At 35.8% G+C, this 13,780-nt stretch overlaps 1 protein-coding gene across 2 annotated transcripts; it reads right to left on the bottom strand.

Annotated features, from left to right (window-relative positions):
• Nucleotides 1-213: 213 nt before the first annotated feature.
• On the bottom strand, nt 214-13,363 carry LOC120628391 (HIRA-interacting protein 3-like). 2 transcript variants are annotated; one of them, XM_039896740.1, is made up of 16 exons: nt 13,182-13,363; nt 12,890-13,003; nt 12,593-12,814; nt 12,020-12,189; nt 11,570-11,663; nt 11,296-11,349; nt 11,028-11,072; nt 10,400-10,484; nt 10,225-10,306; nt 8,044-8,258; nt 7,003-7,219; nt 5,610-5,684; nt 3,902-4,085; nt 2,788-2,967; nt 1,748-1,908; nt 214-1,361 (listed from the first exon to the last, which is right to left on the bottom strand). In XM_039896740.1, the coding sequence occupies exons 2-15, from the start codon at nt 12,993-12,995 to the stop codon at nt 1,748-1,750; spliced, it is 1,890 nt and encodes a 629-aa protein (XP_039752674.1). In that variant the 5' UTR covers nt 12,996-13,003; nt 13,182-13,363; the 3' UTR covers nt 214-1,361. The 2 variants fall into 2 exon arrangements, with proteins under 2 accessions (XP_039752674.1, XP_039752675.1); XM_039896741.1 differs by having other exon boundaries at nt 3,902-4,070.
• Between the last annotated feature and the right edge of the window lie 417 nt (nt 13,364-13,780).

Here is a 13,780-nt window from a genome sequence, read left to right as displayed (position 1 = left end):
GCTAATCATTTTAACGTTTTCAATTGGATAATCTTTTTTTAAATTTACATTTAAATAAATCACTGATTAAAAATAATCTCAATCTTGGACATACATAAAAATTGATTAAAAATAATTTTAACATTTAATAATGGGGAATTCTATCTTTAGATACACAGCTAAATAAATCACTGATTAAAATCACTTAAACATTGCACTTCCGTAAAACTTGATTTAAAATTAATTTTAACTCTTAAAGATTGAAGACATCTGAACCCTGCACATACAGTAAATAATACAGACCTATTTAATAATATGTAGCGTTACCCATCCGAATGAATGTGCGAGCCTTTATTGAGCTGCCTAAAAAAACGCATATAATTCGCATTTAAAGCATATGAATTGTATTGGGTTTAATTGATTTTGTAAAATGAAAAGTAATTTTCATCACATAATTAAACAGATGAAAACTTAACTTAGTAATCATCAACCAAAAAATTGTCTCACTTATAAGGACAAAACTCTTAGGAGAGATACAGGATACAGTGCTTTGACCCACTATACTGCTCCAATGCAGGCTGATGGGCTTAGAAACATAATCAAATCAACATTTACAAATAAAAAATTTTCAACGTTGATGTTGATCTGTAACACGGTTTTGACTCACACTTTATTCGACAGAATTGTTTAGTCTAAAATAGGCAACAAGCAAAGGTTAGTAAATATTGGTTGCTCTGAAGAGAGGGGCATGTAAAGAATTAGAGAAACGTTCAATAAACAATAAAGAAAAATAAGGTAAAGATCACCAATTACTGATTTTGTTCAATGCGGCAAACTACACTACCCAATAATGTATTTTTTGTGTATTCCATTTGTTTAAAATAATTTATATTGAGTTGCTAAACGGTAAAAGTTTTACCATTTTTATATAAAACAATTTCAGGCTACACAATAAATAAAAAAATAACATATAGGAATAACCCGCGCGATTAAAGAACTATAGAATAGTTTTATAAGAGTGCTGTCTCTTTCGCACAATATACGGGCATGCGAATGAGATAGCACGACTTCGGACGCCTTTTATAAATCTATTCTTTAAAGGCGCTGGTTATATAAAATTGTAATAAAAGATTATAAATTACTTTATCGTATCTATCTGGCCTTCGTTTCCACATTCTTCATACAACACAACGCGAATTTTCGAAATTTCGACACTTCGACCTAAAATTAGTAGGAATTGAAGCGATCACGCCCCTTGCTAGCGGACCCCCGTCGAAGCACTTTCTAGGGGTCCCGCACACAGTCCTTTCACTGCCCGGGAACGGTATCGGCAATTTATTGTCCATCAGACACCTTCACCAAGCAGCGAAGTCAAGAATTACCTGAGTGAGAGAACCCGAATATTATTGATATCCTTTGAATGTAATATCGTCGCTTAGCTAACACTGCGCAAGTTAAATAAGCATAGATTTTAGGAAATACAATAAACAGCTCTTATAACATTTTAAACAAAATCGCATGTCCTTTATTTTTAACGTTGCTGGTCAACGTTAAAAATACAGGTTTTTCTAAGTAATATTGATGGATTTATTACGTAGTCAATTTATGCATCATATATGGTAAGAGTGTTTTTGTGTGTTCTGAAACCTTAGAGGTCTATCGGTTTTTTGCTGGTGCGAAAAATATACTAATAAGTTTGAATTCGTTGGTGTAATTGGTTTTAAAGTCCTGTCTAGTTTCAAATGAGTCACATACACGTAACACTCACCTAGTCTGAATCTGACTCGTCGTTGACGCTTGACCGCAGCTTGGAGAGCGTGCGGCGTGCAGCGGGCGTACCATCCTCCTCGTCAGATGATATGACGATGCGTTGTCGCGGCTTGACGCCCGTCGCCCCACGTGTCATCCGCCGCGCGCACCCCTCTTCACCTAATGATAGTGAAATTCCTTTTAATTTGTTCAGGGATGATGGTAAGAGACCAAAGATGGCAAGAAATGGGTCTTGCGCTGGTGTGGGATGCGACCTGCATTTATACGTTGACAGCAGTGGCGTGCATAAAGGGTATGCACAGGGTATGCAGATAACTCGTACTGGAAATTTTCTTCATTTTATATCATCTGCATACCCAGCGCATACCCTCTATACCACGCAACTGGGTGGCAGTTTCTCACTTGCCGAGTACGTCCCAAAAAGCGGCAACAGCTGCCGTGTCTGCTCAAAAGCTTAACCGCCGTAAACACATTTACGTTATTTGTAATGACTACGTTTTTGCGGCGCTTGCGTTTGACACTCTGGGCCCATGGTGTTCGGATACGAAAATTTTTATTGACATCGTGTCCCAAAAATTGGTCTTAACGTCTGGTGAGTTTAGTGCGTTCTGACAAATAAAATTTAGTCCCTTATTTAACCGGTTTGTGGGAAGAATTTTTATAAATCTTTAAAACTCATATGACATAAAATTAGCCTCTCCCAAAAATTGTGCTAAAATATGTAAAAAAAAAAGGTTTTGCAAATTCGACAGGTAGCTAGATAGTGTTGTGCTTATTATGTATTAATGCCATATAATGACATAAAATAAGCCTCTCCCAAAAATTGGGCTAAAAAAATGTAAAAAAAAGGTTTTGCAAATTCGACAGGTAGCTAGACAGTGTTTAAACAAAAGAACTCTTCTGTTTGAACTCTTCAGCTTTCTTATTGTTAGTATTGAAATAATAACAATTTCTTTTCCCATACGGAATACGAAAAAAAAGCATTTAATCTAAAATTAGTACTGATATTGCTATAAATTAAAGCATAACTATACTAACCTTCTGTCTCTTTGTGCTTCGTCGCCTTGGCTTCCTTCTTGGCCTGTTTCTCTTGTTCTTTCTTGTCCATTTTGGCTTGTTTCAGCGCTCTACACTTTTCTAACGTTGGTTTGCCTTCCAATCCCGCCGTCACAAGTAATGCCTGCATTTTTTCCACCCGCTCTTTGTTCTTTGTGCAACCTGGATAACAAATTGTGATATCAGTAAAAAAATTCAATTAATTTTACCTCCTTCGCTTTTTGGAAAAATTTAATTTATACAATTATTTACACTTGAAATTAACAATTAACAATGTAATTCAAAAACTTCAGATGTTCGATTGAATTTTGTAATGGTATCCTTATCTATAGGATCTTCCCTGGTAGGAAGAGGATAAAACAACTAAATTCAGTCTGCCATCTTAAGATTTTGCATTACATTGATTAATTATTAATGCCCAAAATTAATAAATAACCAATCTAGTTATTAATATCGGACGATTAAGGTTTATTCTGTAGGAAAAATCTCACGCATTAGACGGCGTAAACCATCATAAAATATATTATGTCTAAATTAGCATATATCATATCAACCTATTACCGGCCAACTACAGGGCACGGGGTCTCCTCCCACACTGGTAAGAGATTAAGTCCCTAGTTAAGATTGGTAGACTTTACACACCTTTGAGAGCATTATGGAGAACTCTCTTGCTCTCTCTCTCTTTTATTTTTTTTTAATACAAGGTTATGTGACAATGTTGAAACAGTTTGGTCACAAATTTATATATAAGGCTATTTAGGGTTGTTGAAATGGGAAATCGAAAATATAATGCTAGCTCTCATTAAAATAAGAATTTACAGCATCTTATGACTTGTTGCACTTTAAAATATTAACCTACACATATCTTATATTCATATCCCAAAATTTGATTCCATGATATAAACCAATATAGCATGCACTTAAAACTGTGCGTAGAAATATGAACACTTTCTTTCTGAAGTAAGTTTCTGTAAAAGTCGACCGCTTTACCACCCCGTGCTCTGAAGTGGGCCGGTAATGAATTGATACGATGATACGTTCCATGCGTCTTTTTAGGGATTAAGGATAAGAAAATTGTGTTAATAAGTCAACTAACCTTCAACCAACTTCTTGTAATCGAACCGTATGCCGGCCGCCTTGCAGAACTTCTTCATGTCCGTGATGCCCGGCTGTCGCAACTCTGGCGGGACAGGCGGGCGGCCACGCTTGCCCGGCGTTCCCGGCGTCTTGGGACTCTTGGGCACCTTCGGCCGCCCAGGACCACGCTTTAGGGGCATGTCCTACAATTTGTAGAAATAAAACCACATTCCTAGATTACGGCATAAAGGTATATCCGCATGCTAAGGGTCAACAGGTCATTTCAGGATATACCGTGAAACTCGTCAGGAACGTTCCATCGGTCAGTTCGATCGGTCGCATTATAATGCAGACATACCCTTATGAATACTTATTAAATAATTTCAAGTAACTGTCAATTTACAGTAGCAGTTGAGAAATATAATTTTTGAATAAAAAAGTATACATAACAATACCATGGCAACAGGTAAAATAGTGATTGCACTAATTGCGGACCTCCAATGTCTGGATAGACCTAAACTCTACTATATATAAAAACTGGACTGTCTTTATTACTCTTTAAAATCACATTGCTACATTCATAAGTAATGATTTATTTGCAAGACCTCTTGGAACTCTTGGTGCCCATAGATTGCTGGGGTCATTGCATTAGGGACATGTCATGATATTAACTGTAGGTAGGTGCATTTATAGAAATATAACCTAAAATGAATCTACATTAAATAAAAATATTTAAATTTATAATATATGTAATAATGTATTGCCTGTGACATAATTATGATAACTGAGTAACATTACAAAACAACACTTAAGTGTAGATTTGTAAGGTTACTCAGTTGTCTGGACCTCAGAGTATTTATGTCCCAGTGCTGGAAACGCAGATCCTTTTATACAGGAGAGATGGTTATAGAGCATAGACCCACAATTTTGCTCCAATGTGGATTGTCAACACCAAAGAAATCCTCTAAATTCGCATTTCAGCTCGTTTTGATCCAATACATCCTCAGATGAAGATGAGTTTACAATGCTCCATAGTAATAAATCAAATGAAGCTAACAGTTTAATACTTACGGTTTTAACAACAATATCTGATCCAATAACTAAACACGCATACGGTAACAGGGAAAATAGCAGCAATGTAAAATATTATTATGATTACCTTAGTGCCTTAATTCTTCTAAATGTAATATGAATTTGTTCAATTTAAGATACTTATACATGAAGAATTTACACCATTGCCAGTAAAGCATTTACACACATTGAAATCGTTCCACCCAGCTCCCTTCAGAGGGATGATTGCAGGGGCAACTTCACTAAACCCTCAAAAGATGGTAACGAATTAGCACCAGATTTTAATATGACATTTACAATTCACTGTTTTTTGCGGTCACACGTTCTTGAATAGGCTCAGTATTAAAGCTCTGTGCCGAATTGGATATAAGCTACTATTGAAAATTTCAGTTTTATTCAGTAATATAAAATAACCAGCTACCTCGCAGACGTAGATGCTGTCCAATTTCTTCCACTCAATACACACAGATAGTCAAAGAGTTTGTTGTAAAGTCCCCTGTGTCGGGAGCAAAGTGTCAACGTTTGTGCAACGCAAAATATTAATTAAAGATAATATTAATAAGATAAAGATTTCAAATTGAGTTAATTGCTATATAAATATTATTAAAACATTAACATATATTTGTTAGTTCCATACTAATTAAAACAATGCTTACGTCATCGCTTTCTTCAGACCCGCTCTCGGAGGATCCGGACGAGTCATCCGATGAAGATGAATCAACTGTCGTAACCTGAAAAATGGGAAATGAAAGGGGAATATTAGGCTTACACATATGCAGTTCCAGCGTGATTTTGCGTAGCCATGCTGATAAATTCCTGCTTTGCTTTGATAATGGTACAGTTAAAAAAAAAACCATCATTATCAAACCATAAACGGTCTACTCTGTAAATGAGAAGGGCCATTTAGTCCATGCTGGCCAAGTGCAGATTGGTCGACTTCTCACTCTGCATAATGGAGAACTATGGCAGGCATGCCAGTTTTCTGATGATGTTTTTTTCTACACCGTTAAAGTGTGTAATATTTAATTATAAAGCCTATGCTCGTGGATTCCTAGATTCTAGGAAAACACATTAACTGAGGTCTTAAAACTCCCAGCCAAAAATGTATTGATATTTCTGGGAGCAACCAGCAGTATTTTTTTCATTTCTTTATAGCATATTTTAAAAATTACTTTAAAATATTACTAACAAGAGTGGATTCATATATCCTGTACGAGAGACACAAGAGATAAAATCTTAACTGTACATTAAGTGCCTAGTTAAAATTAGCTCTCATAGCAAGTTAATGTAAAATTAGCTTAGAGCTAATAACAACAATAAAAAAAAAAACAAAGAAATAGAAAATTAAAGAATAATATTTAATGATGAAGTAATTGAAAAAGAAAAAAGATTATTATTATTACAATATTGGTAGGGAAGAAAATTCCAAAAAATTCAAAATATATAGTATAAAGTAAAAAACCGGCCTAGTGAGAGTCGGAATCGCGCAAGATGGCATTCTGTACCATAGTCTATAGAAACTACTTTAGTATTTATAGCTGTTGGTTTTCCAATTAATAAAATGCTGCCACTATGTCTGTTGAATGGTAGCCCGATTTAATGTTTATTTTTAGAACGACGAGAAAAGACCGACAACGTGCATAGTACGCTACGCGACGGCTACCTAGTAAATTATTTCGGTTTTAATTTACACGTTGTATATACATAGTCTCTTTTATATACTACCAAGGAAAGTGCCCGTTCAAATCGATGTGTTGAATGGGAGCCAGATTTAATGTTAATTTTTCATTTAGGGGCAACGGAAATACATCATAAGTGCAATTTTCAACTATCTAACTATCACTGTTCATGAGATGTAAGCTGGTGATGGACAGCCAAGTCTTAGTAATAGACCCTATTACTAAGACTTTCGTTTATTTTAATGTTGTTAAATATATAGCGATAGATATAGTAGCGACCACAATAGATCAGCAAGTCATAGTAACACTGGGACAGTAAACCCTGCGTAGTCACTGTCCCAAGAAGAATATACTGAACAGAAGGTCTTACCTCATTAGACATGACCCCTCGGGCCTGCAGCTTAGCAGCGGCCAGTTTAGCAGCTGCAGCTTTCTGCGCAGCTATCTGAGCGGCTTGCGTCGCCAATTTTTCCCGCTCTGCGTTCGCGTCGTAGTAGTTGTATAGAACCGTGAGCGGGACGGGCACGTCGCCGAAGTATACTTCGTTCGGAATGTGCGAAGAATCTAGGCAGTCATCGCTCCATCGCCTGTTTCAACGAAAGCGTATTGATGTATGGCACTATTAAATAGATGATAAAAAACGTCACAAAAGTAAAACCGACTTTGTTATACAAGTAAAAAGCAAGAAATAAATATTTTCTACAACAATTTTTAATCGGTGCCAAGTTAATAAAAGGAATTACGAAATACTATTGAACTTATGCACCATAAATATATTTCATAAGGAATAGCGCTGTAAAAATAATAAATCAAAAGAACCATTATATTTCCATACAAACTAATTCAAAACATTGTTATGTCAACCCTATTGAAGATAAAAGACCGACACGTGCATAGTACCAACGCTACGCGACGCTTACCTAATAAAGTGACAGGAGTCACCTGATTTTACTTTCGCATGTGATGTTGGGGCTGTATCTGATTTTTTCAGTTAAAACTATGGCAATGGTTTACTCAAAAACTATTAGCGTTTTGGTTTCACAGATAAGTCTCAGAGACAGCAAATAATGCAGCTTGGTCATGAATTCTTATATACTTGATTTTAGAGAACAACACAATATGGTTATATCCATAAAATTACGCTGGTTACAAACTTACCCACTACTGGTAGTGGGCTTCCTTTTAGACTTGTGTTACTTGACACAAAACACAAACTTGACTTTGGAGAAATGTAATTATATCTCCAATGCAGAATTACATATTAACGCGAACTGGGATGTGAAGTTAATTTACATGAGGCTGCAGCATGCGCTTGGTAGATTTAGTTGTAATTAGGTATATTCATTCATACCCAAAACGCATGTATACCGACTATGTGCTATCGTGGGAAAAAAGTCATAAGTCATCCTACCTTCTAAACTGTATCCCAGAGAAGTCCTTCCTGAACGGTCGAATGGCGTATTGGTAGCCAGAAGGGGCGCGCGGTCGGCCAATCGGCACCGGGCGAGCGGGAGGCGGGGGGCCGCGGGGGGTCACCGCGCCTGGTGTAGGGGGGGTCAACTTGGTCGGGGTTCCCGGAGGCTTCGGCTTGTTGGTAGATCCCTTTGGACGACCTCGTTTTTTCGGCTGGAATGGCAAAACAATAGACTTTCGAGAATGAACATAAGTAATCAAAATTAATAATAGAGTATTTTTTTATATTCTATTGAAAATTTTGATTACTTATGTTCATTCTCGAAAGTAGCTTAAAACGAATAAAGTACAATGACCATAAATCTTAATTTACTTTAATCCATGGAAACCAGGTATAACTGCATGGTGGAATTTATAATTTTAGTTCTAGCTTTATACACCACATTGCATTTTTAAATTTTGCATACTAAAGTCACTCCCGAGGATGCTCCGGAGTCCAAAGCCACAAGTGCGTAGTGATTGCATTTTGGAAGATCCATGTAATGTGGTGTAAAGAGATTGAAGAAATTATAAAAAACACAGTACAGCTTGGTTTTAGCAGACTATAGCAACTTAATGTTCTTTGTTTCTATAACGCCTGTTTTAATGCAATAAATAAAGTCGCCGGAGAACAGAATTCATAAGTTCAATAATTACTGACTGAGGATTGTCTTGACGTTTCCGGAATGGTTGCAGTTATTATAAGTTAAAACGAATAATGTTGTCATTTTTTTGACATCAATTTTGTTAGTAGAACGCAGACTAAGAATAGTCATACAGAGGAACGACGAAGACATCGAGTAAATGTGGGCTGAGTTAAGGATTCCTGTGGTGAATTTGGCGAATGCACTTCGACCCTTATGGATCTTGTATATATATACATTGAGGAAAGGATCCTTACTGGCTTCAGTAGTAAGGAATCTACATGGCTTCTATATAAGAGAACCAATCTATAAACTAATTTTGTATTTATAGCTGTTAGTTTCCAATTAAAGAAAAATATATGGCATTAACCAAGAGATCAAAGGCGTGGAATTACTGTACGTCTCATTTATAAGGCCAACGCAGACCGAATTTTTACTTTTTCCCAAAGTAAATCTATACGAAACTAGTTGTAACAAGAAACAGAATCCAATGTTTACAGATCGACCCTATGGCATCTAATGGGAAAACTGAGTCTTTAATGTAAAGATAAAAATGCTCTGCCCTGCCGTCTCTGGTGGACGCTGGCCAATACTATAATGTTGTTCGACGACTTTGATCCGACAAACTTTGATCCGGTAAATGCCAACATCGTCTTTGCAGCGTAGGGACACGGTATCGGTCGAGGATAGGACCCTTACTGGCGACTGCAATATGGATCCTATCCCGCATTTCCCTATGACGGTTTTGTGTGACCTATGCATGATCATCCCTTACTCTGTTGTCTAACAACCAAATAGACTAAGGAATAAATTTGATGTCATGAAAGTTATTGCATATATATATTATAAAGTTATTGCATATATATAGTATATTTCATAAGGAAGCCCCCTGTAAAGTTTTTAAATCAAAAGAAGCAAACGATTTCAAATCAATCTAAGTATTTACTTATGACAACCCTATTGATGATAAAAGACCGGCACGCGCATAGTACCTACGCAACGTTACGCGTACCTAATAAAGTGACAGGAGACACTTGATTTTAATTTTGTATGTGATGTTAGGGCTGTATCTGATTTCTTTCAGTAAATACTTTGTCAGTTTGGCACTTTTTACTAAAAAAAACTATTAGGTTTTCTGATTCAGATATAATAAGTCTCAGAGACAGTACATAATGTACCTCTTAAGCCCGTGTAGTATTATTTCGGTTTTCATTTACACATTGTATTTTGACTTAATTTTTTTTTCACTTATCGTTGCTCAAATAAATTACAGAAGATCAATGTCTGAATGTTTATACTACTAATGTTGTAATAAAGGTGCCCATCCAAGTCAGACTTTTTGTGGGTTCGACAATCGGGCTGATAAATTTCCTTTTTTTTTTTGACTGACTTTCTTTTTTTTAAAAATTGTTGTAATTTCTATTTATTATACAAAAATATCGGGCATGGGAGGACTTATTGACCATTTAAACATATTAAAGTGTAAAATATGTCACCTCTAAGCCAGGTGGCATTTTCCCCGTTGTGAAACCCATTTTGGCACCTTCCGGACTACTGAATGGTTTTCTGTCTTCTTCACTGTGAAAATTAATAATTAAGTGTGATGAGTGCACCATGGATAATACTTGTGACTCTTTAGCTTTTACAGTATGAATGTGTCCGAATTCTTACCTCTTATCAGAAGGTGCCCCTGTGGGTTCTTTTGGGGATGCAATATCCTTGCTAGTGTCTAGTGAACCCTCTGGTTTGCCTGATTCTAGAAAAAAATACCCAAGATAAGCCAAGATTTATTATAGTTTATTTTTTATCTCATAAACTAGGTTCTCAGTTATTTCATCCATGTAACAGTTCTAATAAGTAAAACTTTCCCACTTTATCTGTTAAATTATTCTGACATAAAATGAGTTATTGTTGCTTAATAATAAGTGATAGGCTTTGCGGCCTTTATTAGATTTACTAAAGATCAGATTTTTTTCTAGTAGATAGTATTTACGTATTACATAACATCCCTACTAATCCCTACTTCCCTAATAATATTATAAATGTCAATGTAAGTTTGTTACGCTTTCACGCCAAAACTACTTAACCAATCCTCATGAAACTTTGTACACATATTCTTGGAAGTGTTAGAAGTAATATAGGATACTTTTTATCCCGACATTAAGCTCGGTTCCTTTGGGAGAGGGGATGAGTGTTTGACAATTTTACACCATAGTTCGGACAAATTATAACAAATTATAAATATATATGTTTAGTGGTTTTCGAGTTTATACATTAGATACTAAAGAGACTTACTTACCAATTATAGGTTTATCAGCTTCAACTCTAGCTGTATGGACGTCATCTAGAATATATAAAGCCATTTGATTGAAAAACTTAGGAATGAATATAATTGTTCTTACAAGGTATCTTCTAATGTTATAAAGAAAGTGTGGCATTGTGGTAACTTTAATTTTATGTTGATAAATATGGAAAGTCACTGTTATAGTGAGGTTATTCTCACTTGACACTATTTTACATCACAATAACTCAAGTTTCTCATACTTCTATTATGTAATATGTATTACCTTTAGATGGGTCAACAGGCTTGATGATATCTGCTGGTATTATTAGGGAAGCATCTGAAAAATTAAACAAATTTTAACTCTATTTGTAGCTGCACTGGATATCAAAAAAAAAAAAAAAAATCAAAAAATCAAATTTCAAATTGGCTCTGGTCTGGTGGGATTGGCTACAGCTAGTTACCTGCTTCCTGTACAATATTGTAAAGAAACCAATTAGGGGTATATCCACTGACAGTACATTCCTGACTGATTTCACATTTAAAAAGAGGTTTATTACCATGCGGCTTGTCAGGTTCAGGTCTCAACACAAGCTCATCAGGTTTAAAGATGTCTGTCTTGATCTTGATTTTGGGCTGTTCCATTTCACGACTCTGCAACCAAGTAATAACTTTGCAGTAAATATTATACTTTTATTAAATGGGTTTTTGTCTAATTTTCTATGTAGTCTAGCCTTCTTACAGACAATATCCAATTAGACTACAAGACTATGTATTATGCTGAATAAATTGAATTTGAAATTGAATGCTTGTAATGAATATAAATTAAAGTTATATACATATAACTACTATTATTTAAACAATTTGTAATACATATTCAGCAACTTATGAGAAATATAATTAAAAACAAATCTTGGCCTGACCCTGGAAGTGTTGGGCTCAGAACCTCATGTTCCTTAATTGGCCAGTACAGAAATTGATATTAAAAAAATAAAAAAATTTATACAAACCATCATTTCATTTTCTGGATGTGGCCTTTTATGTGTGTCAGTAGGTTCAAGTTTGATTTCAGGTTTGAGTTGCTTTATATCAAGTGGTTTCTGTGTGTCCAAGGGTGGCAATAAGTGTGGTTGTGGTGGCCACGCTGCTTTGTGTAAACCAACATCTCCGTAACCTTGAACTGAAACAAGCATTGATCCTATATTGAGCTCAATGATCCCTATTTGGCATGATTGTAAAAGAATAGTTGATCTAAATTTAGTAAAACTTTACGGTTCTAACCTATTAAAAACAATTTACAATGTTTTTTTCATTATTATATTTATCATAAAAATTAAGTTGTGATAAATACAATGTTGTTTGTGTGAAAGCATACAATTCAAATACTGAAACATCAACAAAACAAGGTCACCTTTTGCATGTCATATGATGATTTGTTCAAAACTATAGTAGTCATACTTACAAAAATTAAGGTAACCATACAAATTGTAACATGAAAGAATGAAAATAAGTAAAGGGACCTTACTTAATGGCATAAATATATGTAACTTTAAATTTTGATTGAGTTTTGTTTTGATACATACCCATATGTGATTGTGCCATATGAATCTGTGCTTGAGTTGGTTGTTGAGGCGGGAAACTTTGATGATGCGCATAGTTCTGGTGCGCGGGAGGTGCGTAGGACAGGTTCTGAGGCGCGTAGCCCCCGGGGGGCGGAGGCCCGTATGCAGCAAACGCATCCGGCGGCGGGTAGTGCGTATTGTACGCACTCGCGTATGGCTGATACGGTATTTGGTGACCATTATCTATAACAAATATGCAGCTACTGTATTAAACTTTCCAGATAGTTTTCCCGCGGAAGAATTCGTGTAACAACATACCTATATAATTAAGCGGCAATCCGTTTCCCTGGACAACGCCGTGTCCCGGTTCACCTTCCATTCGCAGCCGCTTCTGATTCATAGCCCTTTCCGCGTCATAATTCATCTTGATCACTAAAACGTTAAACCACTTACAATTTCACCGATCGTTATGACACAAAAGAACTTCCCCGCATCTTTGTAATAACAAATTAAGAAATGTTCCGTGTTAACTATGACAGACGCCAACCGGACGCTAGTCGCTAGCACTAAACACAGGTTATATACTCGGTAAAAGCAAACATAAGCGTACCTTTGTTGCAGACTGTTTGTTATTGATTTTAGTTAATAGACTAACTTGGGGCCTTTTTACCGATAAATTGGATCATAATAAAGCACAATATTGGGTCAAAATAACTGTTGCATACGAAATATGCACTAATTTATCAACCCTACTGACAGTAAAATTAGAAAAAAAACACAAAGTGAAGTGAAGCCGAGTTCGGAAGTTTATTTTTTCTCTATTTTTTTTGTGCCTTGTGGTAATACAGATTACAACATCTATATAGATAAAAAATAAGTTGGTAAGTAGGTACTTCACATTCAGTGTTCACATCAAAATCACATCTACAACATATCTGCCGACATGCAGCCGTCGAGCAGCCGACTTGGAAAAAAATCTGAGGTCAAGTCTATATAACTTTATAAGCATTGCTAGTATGGAATCATAAACTTCGACCCGGAGTTCTAGAAATGCTTGCCAAACCACCACCACCACCTAATACCTATGCTTGTTCAAACGAAAGTTTGAACAAGGCGAGCCATAGTAACCGCTCTATAACCGAGCGAGCCATAGAAATCATACATAGCCAAAGAAATCATATTATATAGCCATAATAACGCTTAAACAAA

Source organism: Pararge aegeria, chromosome 12, assembly GCF_905163445.1.
Source record: "Pararge aegeria chromosome 12, ilParAegt1.1, whole genome shotgun sequence".
In the NCBI taxonomy this organism is placed as follows: domain Eukaryota; kingdom Metazoa; phylum Arthropoda; class Insecta; order Lepidoptera; family Nymphalidae; genus Pararge; species Pararge aegeria.
The sequence above is the reverse complement of the archived record's forward strand: the minus strand, read 5'-3'. Positions and strand labels throughout refer to the sequence as shown.